The 18,091-nt window shown below is 56.2% G+C and overlaps 3 protein-coding genes across 7 annotated transcripts; 1 reads left to right on the top strand and 2 right to left on the bottom strand.

The window, feature by feature from the left end:
• Window positions 1-57: 57 nt before the first annotated feature.
• Window positions 58-2,384, top strand: APOA2 (apolipoprotein A2). 5 transcript variants are annotated; one of them, XM_080825155.1, is made up of 5 exons: window positions 124-214; window positions 287-344; window positions 1,146-1,223; window positions 1,489-1,621; window positions 2,145-2,384. In XM_080825155.1, the coding sequence occupies exons 3-5, from the start codon at window positions 1,172-1,174 to the stop codon at window positions 2,260-2,262; spliced, it is 303 nt and encodes a 100-aa protein (XP_080681281.1). In that variant the 5' UTR covers window positions 124-214; window positions 287-344; window positions 1,146-1,171; the 3' UTR covers window positions 2,263-2,384. The 5 variants fall into 5 exon arrangements, with proteins under 5 accessions (XP_080681280.1, XP_080681281.1, XP_080681282.1 ...); XM_080825154.1 differs by lacking the exon at window positions 287-344 and having other exon boundaries at window positions 58-214; XM_080825156.1 differs by lacking the exon at window positions 124-214 and having other exon boundaries at window positions 236-344.
• Window positions 2,385-4,732: 2,348 nt separating this feature from the next.
• FCER1G (Fc epsilon receptor Ig) lies at window positions 4,733-7,901 on the bottom strand. The gene is made up of 5 exons (XM_080824178.1): window positions 7,771-7,901; window positions 5,760-5,851; window positions 5,595-5,630; window positions 5,258-5,278; window positions 4,733-5,102 (listed from the first exon to the last, which is right to left on the bottom strand). Exons 1-5 carry the CDS (start codon window positions 7,817-7,819, stop codon window positions 5,040-5,042), a joined length of 261 nt encoding a protein of 86 aa, XP_080680304.1. The 5' UTR covers window positions 7,820-7,901; the 3' UTR covers window positions 4,733-5,039.
• A 552-nt stretch (window positions 7,902-8,453) lies between these two features.
• On the bottom strand, window positions 8,454-18,060 carry NDUFS2 (NADH:ubiquinone oxidoreductase core subunit S2). Its single transcript, XM_080824177.1, has 14 exons — window positions 17,681-18,060; window positions 16,758-16,864; window positions 14,089-14,279; window positions 12,489-12,609; window positions 12,211-12,323; window positions 11,287-11,361; window positions 11,054-11,131; window positions 10,822-10,907; window positions 10,511-10,630; window positions 9,565-9,694; window positions 9,317-9,412; window positions 9,067-9,150; window positions 8,874-8,931; window positions 8,454-8,685 (listed from the first exon to the last, which is right to left on the bottom strand). Exons 1-14 carry the CDS (start codon window positions 17,773-17,775, stop codon window positions 8,648-8,650), a joined length of 1,392 nt encoding a protein of 463 aa, XP_080680303.1. The 5' UTR covers window positions 17,776-18,060; the 3' UTR covers window positions 8,454-8,647.
• Between the last annotated feature and the right edge of the window lie 31 nt (window positions 18,061-18,091).

The raw sequence follows: 18,091 nt of genomic DNA, 5'->3' as shown, positions 1-18,091 counted from the left end.
AGAATGTTCTATGTACACTTTGAGGGCAAAAGGGTAAGAGATACAAATGCTTCGGATATCTGTTTAGCTGATTTCACGCAAATGCCTTGGGCTTGGGGGATGTACCTTTGTCCTCCCTCACAGGCAGAGCCGGTGCTGGGGCTGGGACCTCCGTCAGAGGGATGCTCTGGCCCCGCTGACTCACACTGGCTGACCATCACCTTAGAATGACAAGGTAATCCAGTGACCAGGGAACTTCAGCCTTTATCCTTGGTAGAAGACTCTCATTCACTTCCTTTCTTGCCAGGACCCACCATTTGGGAAGGGGAAAGCAGAGGCTACTTTCTGAATTTGTTTTATTGGAGGTAGGGTCTACTGGTTTATCAGCACTCAAGAGGGTTATTCTGGGCTCTTGCGTTTCCTCCCTCATCTCATTACACATTAACTGAAAGCAGAACAGATTCAATCACACTTGCCCTCTGACCCTAACCCTTACTCTCCTAATGGTCATTCGCCTGCCCGCTGCCCCCGATTTCATTCCTTTCCCCTTTCTTCTGTTCCCCGATACCTCTCGGCCGAGCTGCGGTGAAGGGGGTGGGGCTGGGGAGATGAAATCTGGCCACAGTGGGACAAAGTTATCAAGGGCTGAGGGTTTGATATGTCAGGGCTTTCCGGAAGAAAACTAGGAATCCTGCTTTCTGCAGCATTCAAATCCCTCGTGCCAGCCCCAGACCCCGAAAGAGTGAGTGTCAGTAAGCCGGAAGAATGCCCCCTTGGCCTCCACCCACTAAGCCCCGCACCCCTGCCTCCCACCTCATCACCATGATCCCCCACATTCTTGTCCTCTCCTCCCCCATTTCTTCAACTTGTTTACTCCAACGTGGCCCCTGTCCCATGGGGCCCTTCCACAGTCCTTATCACCTGACGGGGGGGGTGGGGAAGCAGAAATGTATATAGGCCCATCTCCCCAGCCAGGCCAGACACAAGACAGCAAGGACAGAGACGCTGACCAGGTAGGGTAAGGAAGCGAGTGGTGAGGCCAGGATCCAGAGAGGACCCGGTTTTAACTGTGGGAAGGGAGGGAACCTGGTCGGAGTGGGCACCTAGGTAGGGGTCTCTGGGGAGGGGCTGAAACTCATTCCTCCCCCACTCCCAACTGCTTCCAGGCCACACCATCCCCACTGTTACCACCATGAAGCTGCTTGCTCTGACCGTGCTGCTCCTCGCCGTCTGTAACCTTGAAGGTGGGTGTCCTATGGAAAGGGGTCCCAAGAAGGAGAAGGTGCTAGGGTTCCTGGCTTCCCATCTTGTCAGTGCTCCTAGCAAGGAGTTCAGAAAAACTGTTCAGAAAGTTCAGAAAGCTCATCCAAAGACCCGGAGCTGGGTACCTGTTTGGAGAGGGGCTGGGAGTGGGGGCTGGCTACCAACAGAGTCCTGGCCTTCTGCCAGGTCCCTGCTGGGGACCCAGCTGATGAGCTCTGTGTGTGTTGTGTGTGCGTGTGTGCGCAGGGGCTCTTGTTAGGAGACAGGCGGAGGAGCCGAATCTGCAGAGCCTGGTCTCTCGGTACTTCCAGACGGTGACCGACTATGGCAAGGACCTGGTGGAGAAGGCCAAGGGCCCAGAGCTTCAGGCCCAGGCCAAGTAAGTCTCAGTGAAAGGGGCTCAAGGGGCGCACCCAGGGCGCAGTCAGTGGAGCGTGCGACTCTTGATCTCCGGGTTGTGAGTTTGGGCCCCACGTTGGGTGCAGAGATTGCTAAAAAATAAAATCTTTAAAAAAAGAAAAGAGAAGAGAAAAGAAAGAAAGGGGATCGGGGCCCAGGGAGCTTCAGGGAGAAAGAAGGGAAGATGGGAGATTGCTGGAGCTCAAGGGTGGGGGTTAGAGAGGATGAGGTTTAAGTTGGAGAGACAAATTCCTTCACTACCTCGTAGATCCCACAGGCCTCTTGGATAGATAGGGCCAGCAGGAGCTAGGCTTTGAATTTTTATCTCTAGCGTCTGTTCCTCTACCCGATGGAGGGCTTGCCTCCCCTCCTGGGAGCGTTACCATAACAGGATGACCCAGGTCCTAGAGTCTGGGGAGCTGGGTCTCACCTCCCACTGCCAGCAAGTCCCCTGCCAGTGCCTAGGGTGTCTCACACTGACCTCTAATCCTTTGATTATACAGGGCTTATTTTGAGAAGACCCAGGAGCAGCTAACGCCCCTGGTCAAGAAGGCTGGAACTGACCTGATCAACTTCTTGAGCAATTTCATGGACCTCAAAACACAGCCTGCCACCCAGTGAGGCATCCAGACCATTGTCTTCTATCCCCAGCTGGCCACGAGAACACCCACTGGTCCAGCCTAGAGCGCTCTCCCCCACACGCTCCTTGTTTTCTACAATAAATACTGAAGGAGTCAGGTGTGAACCTGGTGCTTTGGAGGACTGGGAGAAGTATGGGTATCGGTGAGGGGAGGACCAAGAAGCCTGCTCCTGCTAGGAGAGGGGTTTGGTGTGCGGAATGGAGGGAGGGATGAAGAGACAGCTGGTGGAAACAATAGGGTAGTAGTGTCTACGAGTCTTCTTCATGCCCAAATCATCGTCCCCTAGCCTGGGATCTGCTCGGCACAGAGGCTTAGCCTGTGCACTGCACAAGGGACAGTGAAAGGCAAGAAAGTTTTGTAAACTGAGTCCCTAGACTACTGGAGGTCACAGAAAAGGAGGGCACCCCCACCTCCAGAACTTCCTCTCGATCATTCTATGAAGAGGAGAAGGCTTCCCATAAATGAACCCAGAGGTGTCACCTGAGACCCTGGCTTCCCTTCTGAGCCAGGGGAATACCATGCTTCCCCTCATCCTACAGAAAAGATATGAATTCGCTTTTCTTCCCCAAAAGTGCTCAAACCCTCCTTCCATTTAAAATCTCTCACCTACGGGGTGCCTGGGTGGCTCAGTCGTTAAGTGTCTGCCTTCAGCTCAGGTCATGGTCCCAGGGTCCTGGGATCGGGCCCCGCATCGGGCCCCGCATCGGGCTCCCTGCTCAGCGGGAAGCCTGCTTCTCCCTCTCCCACTCCCCCTGCTTGTGTTCCGTCTCTCACTGTCAAATAAATAAATAAAATCTTTTTTTTTTAAGAATTTATTTATTTATTTGACAGACAGAGATCACAAGTGGGCAGAGAGGCAGGCAGAGAGAGAGGAAGAAGCAGGCTCCCCACCGACCCAGAGAGCCGGATGCAGGGCTCGATCCCAGGACCCTGAGATCATGACCTGAGCCGAAGGCAGAGGCTTTAATCCACTGAGCCACCCAGGCGCCCCAGTAAATAAAATCTTTTTAAAAAATAAAATAAAATAAAATAAAATCTCTCACCTAGACCCCCCGGCTAGGGAACACCATTCCGAACCTCTCCCCTTATAGAACTGGCCAGGTGGTCAGATCTGAAACTCACGGGCACGATAGCTAGCTTGGTTGGAGCCAGACGGGTCTCCCGGACTAAATCAAAATGGGATGGAAATCAGTCTGGGCTGATGTGGGAGACTCACAATACCAACGTGGAGCACGAAGAAGAGGAGGCGTTTTCCAAAAAAAGTTTGTTCCCACTCCACACTTGAAGCAGTTACCTCTGGACCCTGGCTCATTGCTCAGAGCTCATCTGAAATCACTGCTTCCCAGGCACTTCCCAGGCACTTCCCAGGCCTTCCCAGGACAGGGCTCCAATTACCTCCCGGTATCCGTCAGTCTTTGGTCTGGCCTTCAAGGCCCTCACCACCCATAGTGACATTCTTCCCTTTCTACCCCAGTTTCTGGTTTTCTCCCATGCGGCAAGATGTGTGGGGGCAAAGAGAGCCCAGTCTGTCCCTTGCAAGATGCCCTCGGACAGGTTAATTAATTTCAAAGAGCCAGATCTTCCTCCCAGGGTTAGCGAGCAGATCCAACCGTGCAAGAGAGGCAGGAAACATAGTGGACGGTTTCGGTCGCTGTGCGGGGCTGAGTCTTACCCAGCTCGGGCGGGGCGGGGTCGGCCTGGGTACTCAGGACCCATTCTGCTGGGGCTGCGGAATCGGAGGCAGGACCCAAGGCATCTGATGTGATGCAGATACCACAGGAAATCCCGGCAGGAAATAGGACAGGCATGGACCTGACCTGGGGCGATTCCTTAGCCGCCCACCCTGTCACTTGGAGCTCGTCTCCCATCTAGAGCCCATTTGTTCCCCTTTGCCTTTCCCACCTCCAACCCTCATCTGGCCTTCTAAGTTTCCTCTTGCCCTCAGAAACCACTGAAAACTCAAGTTCCCATAAAACCTTCCATCAGGAGTGTCACACAAGGGCTTCAACACGCCATCTGCTCTCAGCTGTGCTGATGTCCAGATGCGCGCCTGCTGTGCGCTGTCCCCGCGCTGTTCCCTGATCCTCCCTCTGGTCCGGATTGGTGATTATTTGGGACGGGACAGCCAGGCTCCTCCACAGCCCAACTTCAGTCCAGCTGCCACACACGGAAAGCCAAGCTGGGTGCAGACGTCATTTCTTAGGTTCTGACGTTTCTGAGTGTGCCTGGACACCTGACACTCGCTCCCTGTTCCAGCTCCATACCACTGGACCCGGGGCCGAGGGTCCCACCCCTGCCCTGGCCATGGGCAGTTTTCACTCCTCGACCAAGCAGCCTCGCCCTGAAGTCTACCAGACCATGAGCTCTGTGAGGTCGGGAGCTCGTTACTCAAAACGGCATCATCAGTCCCATGCAGCGCCTCATAGAGGCTGAATAAATACGTGATAAATAATGAACAGAGTCCAGGCTCTGACGGCTTTATTGGTGATACTCTCTTTCCATTGTTGAGTGGGAGTGGGAGACAGGAAAGAGAGGGGTGGGGACCGGTAGTGAGATTAGAATATACACGTTAATGATAGCATCTGAGCAGAAGTCTGGTGGGGAGGAAGGCCCACCGGTGTCCTATAATGGGGGACGCAGCATCATTTCGGAAGTAAGGTCGGCTGGCACTAACGGGGGACGTATGTGATGTCCACCATGGGGGTTAGGAAGAGAACGAGGAGGGGAAGGACGTGGCCAGGGACATCTGTTCTAAAGTTACTGGGGCGGTTTCTCATGCTTCAGGGTCTCGTACGTCTCCTGGTTCCGGGTGCTCAGGCCCTGGAGGTGAAGGTCAGAGGAAGGTCAGGGCTTGCGCACACTGCAGGCCCCTCGTCGGGCCCCCTGTAGACCCTATGTCTTTCAAAGATCACACAAAAACCCACACTCTCCTGCTGACTTCCCCGGACTGGGGTGGGGAAGGCAGGTTCACTCACCGTGTAAATGCCGTCTGATTTCTGCAGAAGCAAAAGGGACAAGGCGTTAGACACCCGTGCCTCCTTCAGGGTCCCTCGGCCTCTTCTTCCCCACCCAGTGGGGTATGTGGCTGGGCTGGCCGGCCACTGGGGCCAGAGGGCACTCATGTGGGGACTCTGGGGCGCGAATGCGCACACACACCGCATACTCAGGGTCACTCTCCACGCTCCCTCATCACCTGCTGAGTATTTTACTTGGGGCTTGGCTAGGTGGCAGGGTGCGCAGGGGGAGGGGAAGGGGGGACCTTGGACACTGGGAGTCTGTAGCACTGACACCCAGACGCGGAAGGGGCCATACCTCGTAGCTGGCTGTGGCTGCCTTCCGCACCTGGATCTGGAGCAGGGGAGAGAGGTCCTCGGTAACGGCGAAGGCAGTGGCCCAGCCCCATCCCCCCCAACTTCGCGGGGATCCCAGGTTATTCCCTCTCCTCGAAGCCGAGCCGGCCCCCTCCCCCAGCCTTACCTTAAGTCGGCAGTAGAGAAGGGTGAGGACAATACCGTACAAAAACAGGATGGCATCCAGGATATAGCAGAGCTGAGGCTCTCCCAGGGCGGCTGAGGGGACAGAGGGTGCCCTCAGGGTCAGGGGCATCGGGGAGGTTCCGGCGCTCAGAGGACAGAACCGGCAGGTGGGACCGGGCCTGGCGGGGAATCTCCCAGGGGACACACTGGGTCTTCCTCTCTGGATCCTACTTTTCTCGGCTTTCCCCCTTCTCTCTCACCCTGGGGCAGGGCTGGGACAGGAAGCATGGGGTGTTCTGCCCGCTGCAATGGAACTTACAGGTGCTGCGAGCTGAGGAGGGAGCCCCCCTTGGCCCCCCTCGGCACCCCCTGGGCCCCCAGGCCTCTGCTTTCCACCCTGTCGGTTCCTCAGGCCCCGCTGAGCACTTCACAGCCCTCAAGGGACTCATTTGAGTTCACTGAGCGAAGACCAAAACCTCAGCCCAGAGGGGTAGGGTGAGGGACAGGCAGCGACAAATTTCACTGAAGAAACCACAAGAGTGTCTCTGCTAGGTCCTGTGACCTGTGGCTGAGGGCTGGACAGGAAGGATGTGAACCAAAGAAGGGAGGAAAGGCAATTACCCGGTTATCGGTCATCTCTGAGCCTCGGTCCCCGAGCTCTCTGGCCCGCTAGAGTGGGCTTAAACCTGGAAACAGGTGTCTGCGTCCCTGGGCCTCATGGATCCCGATGGCGCACGGCTGGGGGAGAGGCTCTGCCCGGGCTCGGGGGGTGGGGGGATGACCACAAGCCAGATTCCAGCCCCGGGGCACCCTGCCCTGTTACTCACTCACTCTGGGCCTCACAGAGAGGAAGTTTTATGCAATTTAAAAAATCAAATAGGGTGTGAGTCCCAGCCCCGGTCTGTCCTGAGTCCCTTTCTGAAGAGCTCACGGGCACGTGGCCGATGCTGGGTGGTACTTCTGTCCCCTGACGCTCTTTCCCACAGTATTGCATAAATCGAAAAACAACCGGGTGGGGGTTGGTCGGGGGGAAACATCATTATCGCCATTTTACCAAGGATGAAAGGCAGGCTCGGAAAAGCTAAGTAACTCCTTTAGGGCCAGAAGGCTAAGGGACAGGGCCGGGCTCAAACCCAGGTCTTCTGCTGTTGGAGCTTCTGGCCTGACCTTTCTGCCTCGGTGCCCCCGCTCTCTCCTCACCTGGTGGCAGCAGGTCGGCCCCCACGCACTCCTTCCCTCCACCTCACGGCCGGGCTGGACCCCCCCAGCCAGTCTCCTTCAATTTCCCACTCCCCTGCAGGTTCACGAACCCCCCACCTCCCCAGCCCCCAGCGGCAACCCCCACCAAAACGCAAACACACAGCCAGGCCGCAGGCAGCCAGAAGCGACAGTGTAGAAACCGAGTGCCTGGAGCCTTAGAGCCCCTGAGACCTGCCCGTGTCTGCCTCCATTTCTTGGCTGGTGCTCAGGCCTCTAGAACCGGGCACTGCGAGCGGCCTCCCACCCCTGCCCTCGTAGCAGCTGTTGGCAGAGTGGGCTGGTGGTCTGGGCTGGTGACGACCCATGGAAGCAGGTAACAGGTCCACTTTGACCATCCTTGCCTCACTGCCAAGCCGGACGACAGGCTCCCGCTTTCCTAGGGGGTCTTTATGAATTCACCGCCCAGCCTGAGATCAGCTCCCAGCGGACCAGCCCAAAGGCACCACACAGGAAACGCCGATCATGGGAGAAGCAGCTTCTCCCCAGGCTGGCTTTTCACGTCATACCTCCTCTGCCCAACTGAAGCCTTCCCTGGGATCAACCCTGAAAAAGTGAGGAGACGTGAAAGCAGGGAACGAGGACTCTTGTGCCCTGACGGGGACCAGAAGGCACCGGCCTCAGGGTCTCAGGGTCCCTCTGAGCCCGGCGCCCACCTGCCAGCCTTCTGCCGTCTTCCCCTACTTCGGCCCTCAGACGCGAGCCCTCAGTTCTCACCCCGGGCCCAGCCCGGGGCCCGCAGCCCACCCTCTCACCTGCTTGTTCAACCAGGAGGAGCAGGAGCAGGACGACCGCGGGGACCATCTTGGGCGGGGGCTGGAGAGCCGAGAGCCGGCGATCGGACGCTCTGGCACTGCGCAGCTGTGCTCAGCGGCTCCCTGACCACAGAGTTCCCCCCTTCCTGCCCCGCCTTCCCCCAGCTTTGGCCCCTTCCCCTTCCTGCACCAGAGCCCGGGCGGCTCCCGGAAGGGCCAACTAAGGGAGTTAGATCTGGGCTCTCCTGCCTCAGTCCTTTGGTGACCAAGCCCCAGGCACCAGGGGATGGGTTGCAGGGGGGGACGCCCCTGCCTCAGAACGGCCGTCGGAACTGGCCGCCACCCCACGTCCGGGTACACCTGGAAGAAACTGTCCCTTCCAGGTCCCCGAGACCCCCCCGGAGCCTTTTCCCTGCCGCATGGAACTTTACCCCCGTCTCGATGGGAGACCTTTACCAGTTTGTGGATGCAGCCGAGGCTGGGTGGGGGAGCCTGAGGGGAAAAGAGGAAATGGGGAATGGAGAAGTGGAAAGGCCAAGAGTCAGACAAGGGGGTGGAGATGAACAGGAAAAACTGGCAAGGACGGAGACTCGCAGAGAGCTGCAGGGTTAACTCACGTTCTCAACTTCTCCAACAAAGCGAAAGACGGGAAGATACCGAGAAAGACATACCAGAGGTTTGGGCAGAGGGGCCGGAAGGCGGCTACTTTATTCTAATTCCTCCTTTTCTAGTACATGCACAGAAAGCCTGACGGCTGAGTGTTTGCAGGTGTGCACACACACACATGCACACACACGCACACAGAGTCCCTTTCCAGGGACGGCTGGGCTCCGAGGAGGAAGCAGACAGGCAGGGGTACCAAATGCTGTTCCCCAGCTCACCGATCCACTTCTCCAAACACAATATCTTGGGTGCCTAAGAGATCAGCAGGAGGAGAAAAAAAAGTGGTATCACCAAAAATCCAGAACTCACTACTGTGCCCGGCAGAGCGAGGACCTAAGTCCGTGCCCACAGTCTCTGAACAGAAGTGTTCAGTCTCTGCCCCCGTCAGAGCCCCAAACTCCCTCATCTGCGGCCTCTCGGCCACACAACAGGCCTCGTACCTATGATGGCAACAACGTCCGCCAGCATGTGTCCCTTCGACATCTTGTCCAGACCAGCCTGGAGAGATGCAGACAGTGTCGGGTGAGACCCGCAGGGTGGGACGAGGAGGAAGGGGAGCTCATCAGAATCTCACCCAAGGTCCCCAATGACTATTGATTTAGCGGAGAGAGAAGCCCCGGGGTCGGTCCTTACCAGGTGGGCAAAACCCGGAGCCTTGATCTTGCACCGGTAAGGGCGGCTGCTGCCATCGGACACGAGGTACACCCCAAACTCTCCCTGTCCGAGAAGAAGGTCGGCCACCTCCGTTAACAGGAAGGAGACTTTTCTCTGCCAACAAAGCCTCTCTATTCCCCCGCATGTCCTCCCTCTGGCCGATGGCTGCTCACCTGTCTCCAGTCCCCCAGTGCCCCGGGCTGCCCTTCCCCTCCCCAACTCTCCTCACCTTAGGAGCCTCGATGGCAGTGTACGTGGCCCCCGGGGGGACCTGGTAGCCCTCGGTGTACAGCTTGAAGTGATGGATCAGTGACTCCATGGAAGTCTGAAAGAGGAGGAGGGAGCGGCAGTGAGCCAGATCCCAGTGCCTCCCAGCCGTCCCCGCAGCGCGGGAAATACGCCCCCCCCCCCGCCTCAGGGGGGAGACTAAAACCCAACCGCCGGCCCCTCTCCCTTCTCTCTCCCCGCAGAGCCAACCTTCATCTCTGCTCGCTTAGGCGGAGACACTTTGGCGTCATCGACCTTGATCTCCCCGGGAGGCATCTTGTTCAGACACTGCGAGATGATGCGAAGGGACTGGCGCATCTCCTCCACCCGACACAGGTACCTGAAGGGGAGGAGCCGGGGTCAGAGCAGGAGAGGGGCCGTCAGAGCACCAGGCGTGAGGGAGAGAAGGACGCGGGGCGTCCCTTCCCCGGCCCAGAGCACTGGCTGACTTGTTCCCTCCCTCTTTTTTCCTAGGGCGGCATCGGGAATCTCTGCTCAGCGGGGAGCCTGCTTCCCCCTCTCTCTGCCTGCCTCTCTGCCTACTTGTGATCTCTGTCTGTCGAATAAATAAATAAAATCTTAAAAAAAAAAAAAATAAAAAGAGGGGCGCCTGGGTGGCTCAGTGGTTTAAGCCTCTGCCTTCGGCTCAGGTCATGATCTCAGGGTCCTGGGATCGAGCCCCGCATCGGGCTCTCTGCTCAGCAGGGGGCCTGCTTCCCCCTCTCTCTGTCTGCCTCTCTGCCTAGCTCTGATTTCTCTCTGTCAAATAAATAAAATCTTTAAAAAAAAAAAAAAGGAAAAAAGAAAACAGAAGCCAATCTTATTCACGAATGGAATGTGAAGCTTAGAACCCAGTGGAAAGAGCACCGGGTCGGGAGGGCTCTGGTCTCAACCACCACGAACAGGATGATCCCAGGCCGATGTCCAACATCCAGGCCTCAGCTTTCTCAGCGACAAAAAATGCCGCCCAAACTAGTTCCATCTAAGAGATGAGGCTAAGTGAGGGTAAAAGAAGATGGCTTTAGAAAACCACCTAGCTTAACAGACACAAGAGCTCCAACAGCTTTTGGAAAATTCAGGAATACGGGAAGTAGCCAAGAGAAAAGCCATACAGGAGAAAACCGCTGGAGGCTGAGCAGAGAAGATCTGGCCTTACCTGTCATAGCAATCCCCTCGAGAGCCAATAGGGACATCGAAGTCCACCTGGTCATAAACATCGTAGGGCTGGGTCTTCCGCAGGTCCCACTGGATGCCTGAGCCCCGGAGCATCACGCCGCTGGAGAATGGAACGGGAACAAGGGGCCCTTTCCACCAACCAGGAAGGGAGGCGCACTCTCTTCCTCAGTCTCCCCTTCCCCTCCGGGCGCGGGGTCTGAGCGCAGAGCAAGGCTCAGATGGCGCCACACCTTCCCCAAACCAAGGCACTAGGCTGGACCCCCCCAAGCGCAGAAGTCACATCCCTCTCACCTGAACCCATAGTTAAGTGCGTCTTCGGCGGTCACGACCCCAATGTCCACGGTCCGATTCCGCCAGATCCTGTTGTTTGTCAGCATCTGTCGGTCGGGAAACCGGACACGAACGCTCGTCCTCACTCCCATCAGAGGCCGCTGCGCTCTTTACAACCGGGACTAAGACCCCTCGAGCCTTCCTTGAGGGGAAGAGGAGGATTTCCCCCTCCCGCTCCTGGCTCCTATCTTACCTCTTCCAACTCATCAACCCGAAGAGAGAAGTTCTTAGAAAACTCATAAATGTCATCCAGAAGCCCAAGGGGTAGGTCCTAAGAGCCAAACGGAGATGAGCAGTGAGCGGGACTCGGCCTCCGCGCCCCTGGCCTACGGGGTCAGCGTCTCCATCAGCCGGCGCTGCCCTCCAGTGGCCACAGAGGATACAGGCGCCGGCTGGAGGTCAGGGAAGGCAGGGGCTCAGGCTCACCTGGTGGACGCCTCCTGGGCGGACGTAGGCGGCGTGCATCCGGGCCCCAGACACGCGCTCGTAGAATTCAAACATCTTGATAGGACACACTGGGAATTAGTGACAAAGTCCTGGGCCCCAAGTCCAACAACGCGCTGGTCCGCCCCCCTGCCCCCTGCCTTCTGGTGCCCACCCAACCCCTCACAACACTGGGTTCCTTAAGAACAGAACCCCATTTTGGGGCGCCTGGGTGGCTCAGTCAGTCTGGCATGTGCCTTCAGCTCAGGTCATGATCTCAGGGTCCAGGGATTAGGCTCTGCTTCTCCCTCTCCCTCTGCCTGTCGCTCCCCCTGCTTATGCTGACAAATAAATAAAATCTTTTTTTTTTTAAGATTTTATTTATTTAGGGGCGGCTGAATGGCTCAGTGGGTTAAGCCTCTGCCTTTGGCTCGGGTCATGGTCCCAGGGTCCTGGGATCGAGCCCCACATCGGGCTCTCTGCTCAGCGGGGAGCCTGCTTCCCCTTCTGCCTCTGCCTGCCTCTACCTACTTGTGATCTCTCTCACTCTGTCAAATAAATAAATAAAATCTTTAAAAAAAAAGATTTTATTTGTTTATTTGACATAGAGAGATCACAAGTAGACAGAGAAGCAGATGGAGAAAGAGGGGGAAGCAGGCTCCCCGCTGAACAGAGAGCCCGATGTGGGGCTCAATCCCAGGAGCCTGGGACCATGACCGGAGTCAAAGGCAGAGGCTTAACCCACTGAGCCACCCAGGCGCCCCAATAAATAAAATCTTAAAAAAAAAGGATAGAAGAACACAACCCAAGTTAAGAAAATCTCCTTCCTCTCGATATTCTATGTTCTCTCTCCTTTTAATCTCGTCTCCTTCAAGAACTTTCTCCACTTCTTGTACCCCCCTGCCTATCCTTTCCTCCTTCTCTTACCTTCTCCCTCTCTTCAAACATCCAGAAGAAAGGGGTCATGGCCCCAATGTCCAGGGCATGGGTTGTCACAGCCATAATGTGGTTCAAAAGCCGCGTGATTTCTCCGAACAGCACTATGCACAGGGAGGGACCACAAGGAGGGAAAGTTATAGGAGCCGAGGAACGACGCTGACATGGCGGTTGTGCGCAGGGCCTGGGGTCTGCGTACTAAGCTTGGGGTCCATGCTCCCAAGCCAGGCAATGGCCGGGGAGGGCCACGGGCAGGGCCGGGGCTTTACCTCGGATCCACTGCGCCCGGGGCGGAGGCTGGATATTGAGCAGCTTCTCCACAGCCAGTGAGTAGGCCTGCTCGTTGCACATCATGGACACATAGTCCAGCCGGTCAAAGTACGGAAGGGCCTGGGAAAACGCAAGAACCTGGGTCACCCCTGTGGGGCCAGGAGCCCCCCGACGGCCTGTCGAACACACCGCTGTCCACTGGCTCCGGAGTCCGTGCTGCATAAAGCCTTCCAGGCCCAGGAGCTAAGCAGGCAGCATCCTCCGGCCGGCTGTACGCGCTGGGAAATGTTTAAAAATGAGCTCTCTGAAGGGGCGGGAGGGAACCGTGATGCGCTGTGTGTGCCGGTTGCCACGGGGCAAATCCACGCGGCGGGGCCCGCTTTCAGCCGCGGAACTGAACGCGGCGCCGGACGGTACTTCTGCGAAGCGGACCCAGTGACGGCACCGCAGAGCACAGCAAATGGAAGCACGAAAGGGATAAGCTCTGAGGACTTCCTACCCTGGCCTTCGACAGAATTTATTAAATTGTGAGCTCACATAATTTACAACTTGTGATCACGGCTGAACAACGGCTCACAAATCCCCACACCTGCTCTCGCGGGCCGGCGGGAGCTGCTCCGGGGCACCTCGGCTCGCGACCGTCTCACATGAGACGGGCCCTCTGAGAAAGCGAGGGAGACAGGTGACCGGTCTGAGCAGTAACGGGGTGGGAGCGAGGGACTGAAGGAAGACAGAGCCCCAAGAAGGGCTGCACTGGCTTCCGGTTGGGGAGAAAATGGTTCCTTCTCAGAATGCCAAGAAAGCTACTCAAGCCGCCTGCCCAACAGGCTTCGGCTTCCAGGAAGGAGGCGGGGCTGGGACTCCCGACTCTGGGACAGCCAGTTCTTGCCCTGATGTCACTGTGACATGGGTTAACGATGCAGGCTGCAGCTCCACACTCCGGGACCAGACACCATTCCCACCCGGACTCTCTGGGGCCATCACACCCGCGTCAGCCGGGTGTACCCTACCCTCGTCACCCTCTGTGAGCGAGACCTTTCTTCCTGACAGTAAGAAAAAACTCCAGATGCCTGTCCCTGCTCCAATTCCTTCCCATCTGACCCTCACCACTCGGGTCACAGAGCTCCCCTCAAAACGGCACGCTGCCACAAACTCCCTCCCGGTCACTCTGACTCACGGAGTGTTTGGAAAACAGACCGGAGACGGCCGGAAGATACAAGAATCGGCTGTTACTCCTAAGGAGCTGACGTCTCTCGCCTCTTCCCCTGTCCCTGGGGACACCAACTTTGACGTACTAGTTCGATGTAAGAGCAGGGAAACTGAGGCACTAGAGAAAGGGTAAAGGGGCCAGCCAAAAGCCATCTGGAGAAAAGCCGGGGGTGTTCCAGCTGCCAAACACTCCTGCTGGGTAAACCACATCTGGATGGACTGATGAACTGCAGTCACACGCCCCTGGCACGTCCCCCCATCCTCCCAACTAAGACCGTCCTCATGTCCTCAATGCCCTTCTTCCCTGGGGCTTTGGGGGCAACGAACTGGCCAAGTGCCAGGCCACAGCATCCCCGGGGCCCGTCAGCAGGCCCCTGCGCACCCCCACACCTGCAGATAGGTCTTGTATTCAATGAGCTTCTCGGTGCCTCGGTGCAGCAGGCCGATGTGGGGGTCGCACTTCCGCACCATCTCCCCACTCAGCTCCATCACGAGCCGCAGGACTCCGTGGGCGGCTGGGTGCTGCGGCCCAAAGTTCAGGGTCAGGTTTGTCACCATTGTGTCCTTTGGAGGGTCCACATCTGAGAAGTGGGAAAGAGTTCAGAGCCAAATGGTAATTCCCTAGAGAGCCCCCAAGAGACAGCAAAGAGTGAGCCTCCCCTACGGCCCTTCCCCATCACTCCGCACCCTGCTGATTCCCTAATCGCCAACCTAACCGGGAAGAAGAGCATTACATGGGAAAAAGGGGAGGAAGATCTAAATTTCCTGACAAGAGGGACCACGCATGAACCTTACTCTTTCCGTGTCTCCCAGGTACCTTTTTAAAGATGGTAATACTGGGGCCCCTGGGAGCCTCAGTTGGTTAAGCAGCTAACTCTTGCTTTCGGCTCAGGTCATGATCTCAGGGTCCTGGGATCAAGCCCTGAGTTGGGCCTGCACTCTGCAGAGTCTGTGTACGGATTCTCTCTCTCTCTCTCGGGGGGCCTGGGGGGCTCAGTGGGTTAAAGCCTCTGCCTTCGGCTCGGGTCATGATCCAGGGTCCTGGGATCGAGCCCCACGTCAGGTTCTCTGCTCAGCAGGGAGCCTGTTTCCTCCTCTCTCTGCCTGCCTCTCTGCCTACTTGTGATCTCTGTCTGTCCGATAAGTAAATAAAATCTTAAAAAAAAAAAAAAAAGATTCTCTCTCTTCCTCTGTCTGTCCCCCACCACACACATAAGCACGCATGCAAATAAATAAATAAATCTTTAAAAGAAAATAAAGATGACAATACTAATAACATTCATATAGTCCTTATTATGTGCCAAGCACTGCTCTAAGCCCTTCACTGATTTTAATTAACTTAATTCCCCTAACGACCACACGAGTAGTAGGTACTATTATTATCCTTATTTTATTGGTGACACTGAAGCCAGAGAGAATAAATGAATTCTCAGAGAGCTGGCAAGTGGCAGAGTCAGGACTGATCTCAACGTGTTCAGCTCCACAGTCACACTCTTAACCGTAACGATACACTCCAAATCTATCTGATGAATGCCCAACCAATCAGGAAATGTATACTGAATTCTGACTACTACCGAATGGCAATGTTTACCCTCAAAAAGCATACAGTTTAATTGGGAAATAAGTCCGTGGGAGGAACGGGTAACAGAGGCCAAATTTACAAGTTACCAAGTAAGTGGCTCAGCTGTCAAGTATTTAAAGGAAGAGAAGAACACTGTGCAGTCTTCGTGGAGGTAGGATGGAGGCGGTTCTTAAAAACAGGGCATGGGAATGACTCAAACAGGTAGACAGGAGAGCCTTCCCAGGCTATGGAATCAACAAAGGTCAAACCTTGGGAACAAGGATGTCTCTGTGGAACTCCTTCTCTACCAAGAAGCAGAAGATGAGTGTGGGCAGACAGTAGGGGGTAGTGTTTCAATTATCGGTATCATTAATAATCACACTTACAGCGGACTTACCATGGGCCGGTCACTACACTAACTGGCCCTGATGGGTATGATCCCATTTAACCCTTACAGTGATGCTACGAAACAGGCACTTTATTCGCCGGTAAATGGGAGAGCAGAGAACTGAAACCAGAGTTTAACTTTTCAACCAAAATTCTTCACCAGGGGCTCTGGAGTCAGACAGACCCAAGTACAAAGCCGTTTATGTGTCCTTGATCAAGTTTTGATCTCCCTGCACCACGATTTTCTCAAGAGGAGCATAACACTAGTCTCACTCTCGTGGAGTTGTTGCAAGGATAAGTGAAATAATGCCTATCAAACGCCTGATAGGAGGTTAAACACCCGGCCACTGTTACTGTTAGATTTCTGAAAAGTAATGGAAACTCTCCTGAAGGTTTCTGAGCAAGAGAATGAAGGCCATGGTAAAATGGTGTTTGGGGGAGATGGGGGTGATTACACTGTGCTGCAAAGCTGGAGGGGGACCAGAGAAGTGGCAGGAACCCAGTGAGGAGACGCCGGAGTCACTAAGGTCTAGTACAAAATAGATCTGAACAAGAAAGGACAAGATGGTCCAATGCGGAACATTATAAAAGAATCTGCATGGTTTGGTGACTTCTTGGACTTAAGGAGGACAAGAGAGAAAAAAGAGCCAAAGGTAACTAAAATGTTTCATTCCTGAGAAATTAAGGAAAACGTGGGTACCACTGATCAAAATCAAAAAGTCACAAGGAAGAGCTACTTTCGATGGGGAAAAATGCTTCGTAGTCTGGAAGACTGCATTTGGGTACCATTGCGAAAAAACACCTTTTCTACCAAAGGAAGATGGAAATATATTGAACCTCTGGAAAAAGCTGAAGCTAAAAATATAAATCTGGTAGGGACCTCCAAAGGCTGACGAGGACCTACTCTTTTTCTCCTGGAATGTTCTTCTTTTCCTTCTCTACTGATGAACACCTGTCCTATTATCGGTGTTACTGTCTTTGTTGAAGTGCCGGTGAAAGAAGCAAAAAGGGCGAGGGCCCAAACTTGCCTCGACATCGAGTTCAAGAGCACTCAGAAATCAGCTTAGGGCAAGGATGGGTGCGAGTCGGGGCAGGGGCTCTGGGAACTCACCATTCCAAGGTGGAGGCTTCCAGTGGGCTGTTTCTTTGGTGGGGTACATGACAGCTCCCCCAAACTGCTCTGCCCATTCCACATCTGGCTGCCATTGCCGAGCACCTCTAGGGAGTTAAAGACAGATCCTAGACACGGGGCCTCAACAGTGCTTGGTTTCTGTGTTCCCGTTCACTCTCTGGTAGGCCCAGGGAAGGGTCCCTCGGATTCCCCAATGCCAAGTCACTGGCACACAGTGTAGCTTTGGCAGAACAAGCCGGAACTCCAGAATTTCCATTCCTACTAACAACCTATTCTTGGAATCACTACACCCATCACCCCTATGCATGCAAGGCTGGGGATCCCAGCTCCTTCAACTTCTCATCGCATTCGTATTTCCACCTGGGGCATTATGAATGCAAGCAAGGTGTGTATTCAAGGTCAACCCAAGACGAAGAGGTAGGTGTGTGCGGTGCCTGTGCAGGGGCGGGGGGAGGGGCATGACTCCCTGGCTCAGCCCTGGTGAGACCTGAGTGTTGTTCTGGAGACCAACGTTGGGGGGGGGGGGCACGTGGGGAAGGTATCAGCGTTTGTGTTCCTCCTTTAACTGCACCAGGAGTGCTTCCCTCTTCTCGTTTAAGGAGACTTTCACCAGCTACACGCCACCCATGATGACATTCGGTAGAAGCAGGGCACAAGGGGAAGGTGACACTATCACTAACGTTCGGGAGCAGGGTCCCCCCACCCCCAGCTGATTTCACCCCTCTTCCCTCCCTCGGCCTGAGCGGGCGCCACTGCATGCTGGAGCCCCGGACAGCAGGCGTGGGCGAGGGGTCACAGGCCTGGGTCATTCTTTCCTAGGGGGTCACAAGCCCCGCGGAGGCGCCGGACCCCAGAAATCCTGGCGTCGGGGGCTACGCGTCGAGGGCCGCCGGGAGTCTCACCTGCTGGGCTGCACGGGCAGCCGGCCCCCGGCTCCGGGCCGCAGCGCCTGGGCCGCGACGCCCCGGAGGCTGCGCAGAGCCCTCAGCGCCGCCATCTTGCCCCGCCGCGGACTGCGGGAAGGAGAACGGGCGGAAGTGCCTCCCGCGCGCCCCCTGGCGGCTTCCCGCCTATGCGCACCACGGGGCCGCCTTCCTGGAAGCCGGCGGGGCCGCGGCCGCCGCGAGCCGACAGCCTCCGGGTTCTGCGCCGAGGCTCCGCTCTCGCTCTCGCAGCCGCGGCCGCGCGCGGTTCTCGCCGCTCGTGGCGGACTCGCCGAGGCGGGAGCCGGAGCAAGTTGCGGCTCCCGCGGGGCCCGGCGCTCGCTCGCCCGCCCGCGCGCTTCCCCGCCCCCTGCCCAAGCCCCGCTCCGG

The sequence above is a fragment of the Martes martes genome, assembly GCF_963455335.1.
Source record: "Martes martes genome assembly, chromosome: 15".
NCBI classification, from domain to species: Eukaryota; Metazoa; Chordata; class Mammalia; order Carnivora; family Mustelidae; genus Martes; species Martes martes.
The sequence above is the reverse complement of the archived record's forward strand: the minus strand, read 5'-3'. Positions and strand labels throughout refer to the sequence as shown.

Excerpts from the sequence above, each read along its gene's own strand:
- APOA2 (XM_080825154.1), top strand. The coding sequence starts at position 1,172 with ATGAAGCTGCTTGCTCTGACCGTGCTGCTCCTCGCCGTCTGTAACCTT. Across the intron at positions 1,224-1,488 it reads CGCCGTCTGTAACCTTGAAG|GGGCTCTTGTTAGGAGACAG; the intron begins GTGGGTGTCCTA and ends GTGTGTGCGCAG. Across the intron at positions 1,622-2,144 it reads GAGCTTCAGGCCCAGGCCAA|GGCTTATTTTGAGAAGACCC; the intron begins GTAAGTCTCAGT and ends TTGATTATACAG.
- NDUFS2 (XM_080824177.1), bottom strand. The coding sequence starts at position 17,775 with ATGGCGGCGCTGAGGGCTCTGCGCAGCCTCCGGGGCGTCGCGGCCCAG. Across the intron at positions 12,610-14,088 it reads AATACAAGACCTATCTGCAG|GCCCTTCCGTACTTTGACCG; the intron begins GTGTGGGGGTGC and ends GCGTTTTCCCAG. Across the intron at positions 10,908-11,053 it reads GGGTTGATGAGTTGGAAGAG|ATGCTGACAAACAACAGGAT; the intron begins GTAAGATAGGAG and ends CCCGACCGACAG.
- FCER1G (XM_080824178.1), bottom strand. The coding sequence starts at position 7,819 with ATGGTCCCCGCGGTCGTCCTGCTCCTGCTCCTCCTGGTTGAACAAGCA. Across the intron at positions 5,852-7,770 it reads CCTCCTGGTTGAACAAGCAG|CCGCCCTGGGAGAGCCTCAG; the intron begins GTGAGAGGGTGG and ends CTGTCCCCTCAG. Across the intron at positions 5,631-5,759 it reads TTCTCTACTGCCGACTTAAG|ATCCAGGTGCGGAAGGCAGC; the intron begins GTAAGGCTGGGG and ends CCCCTGCTCCAG.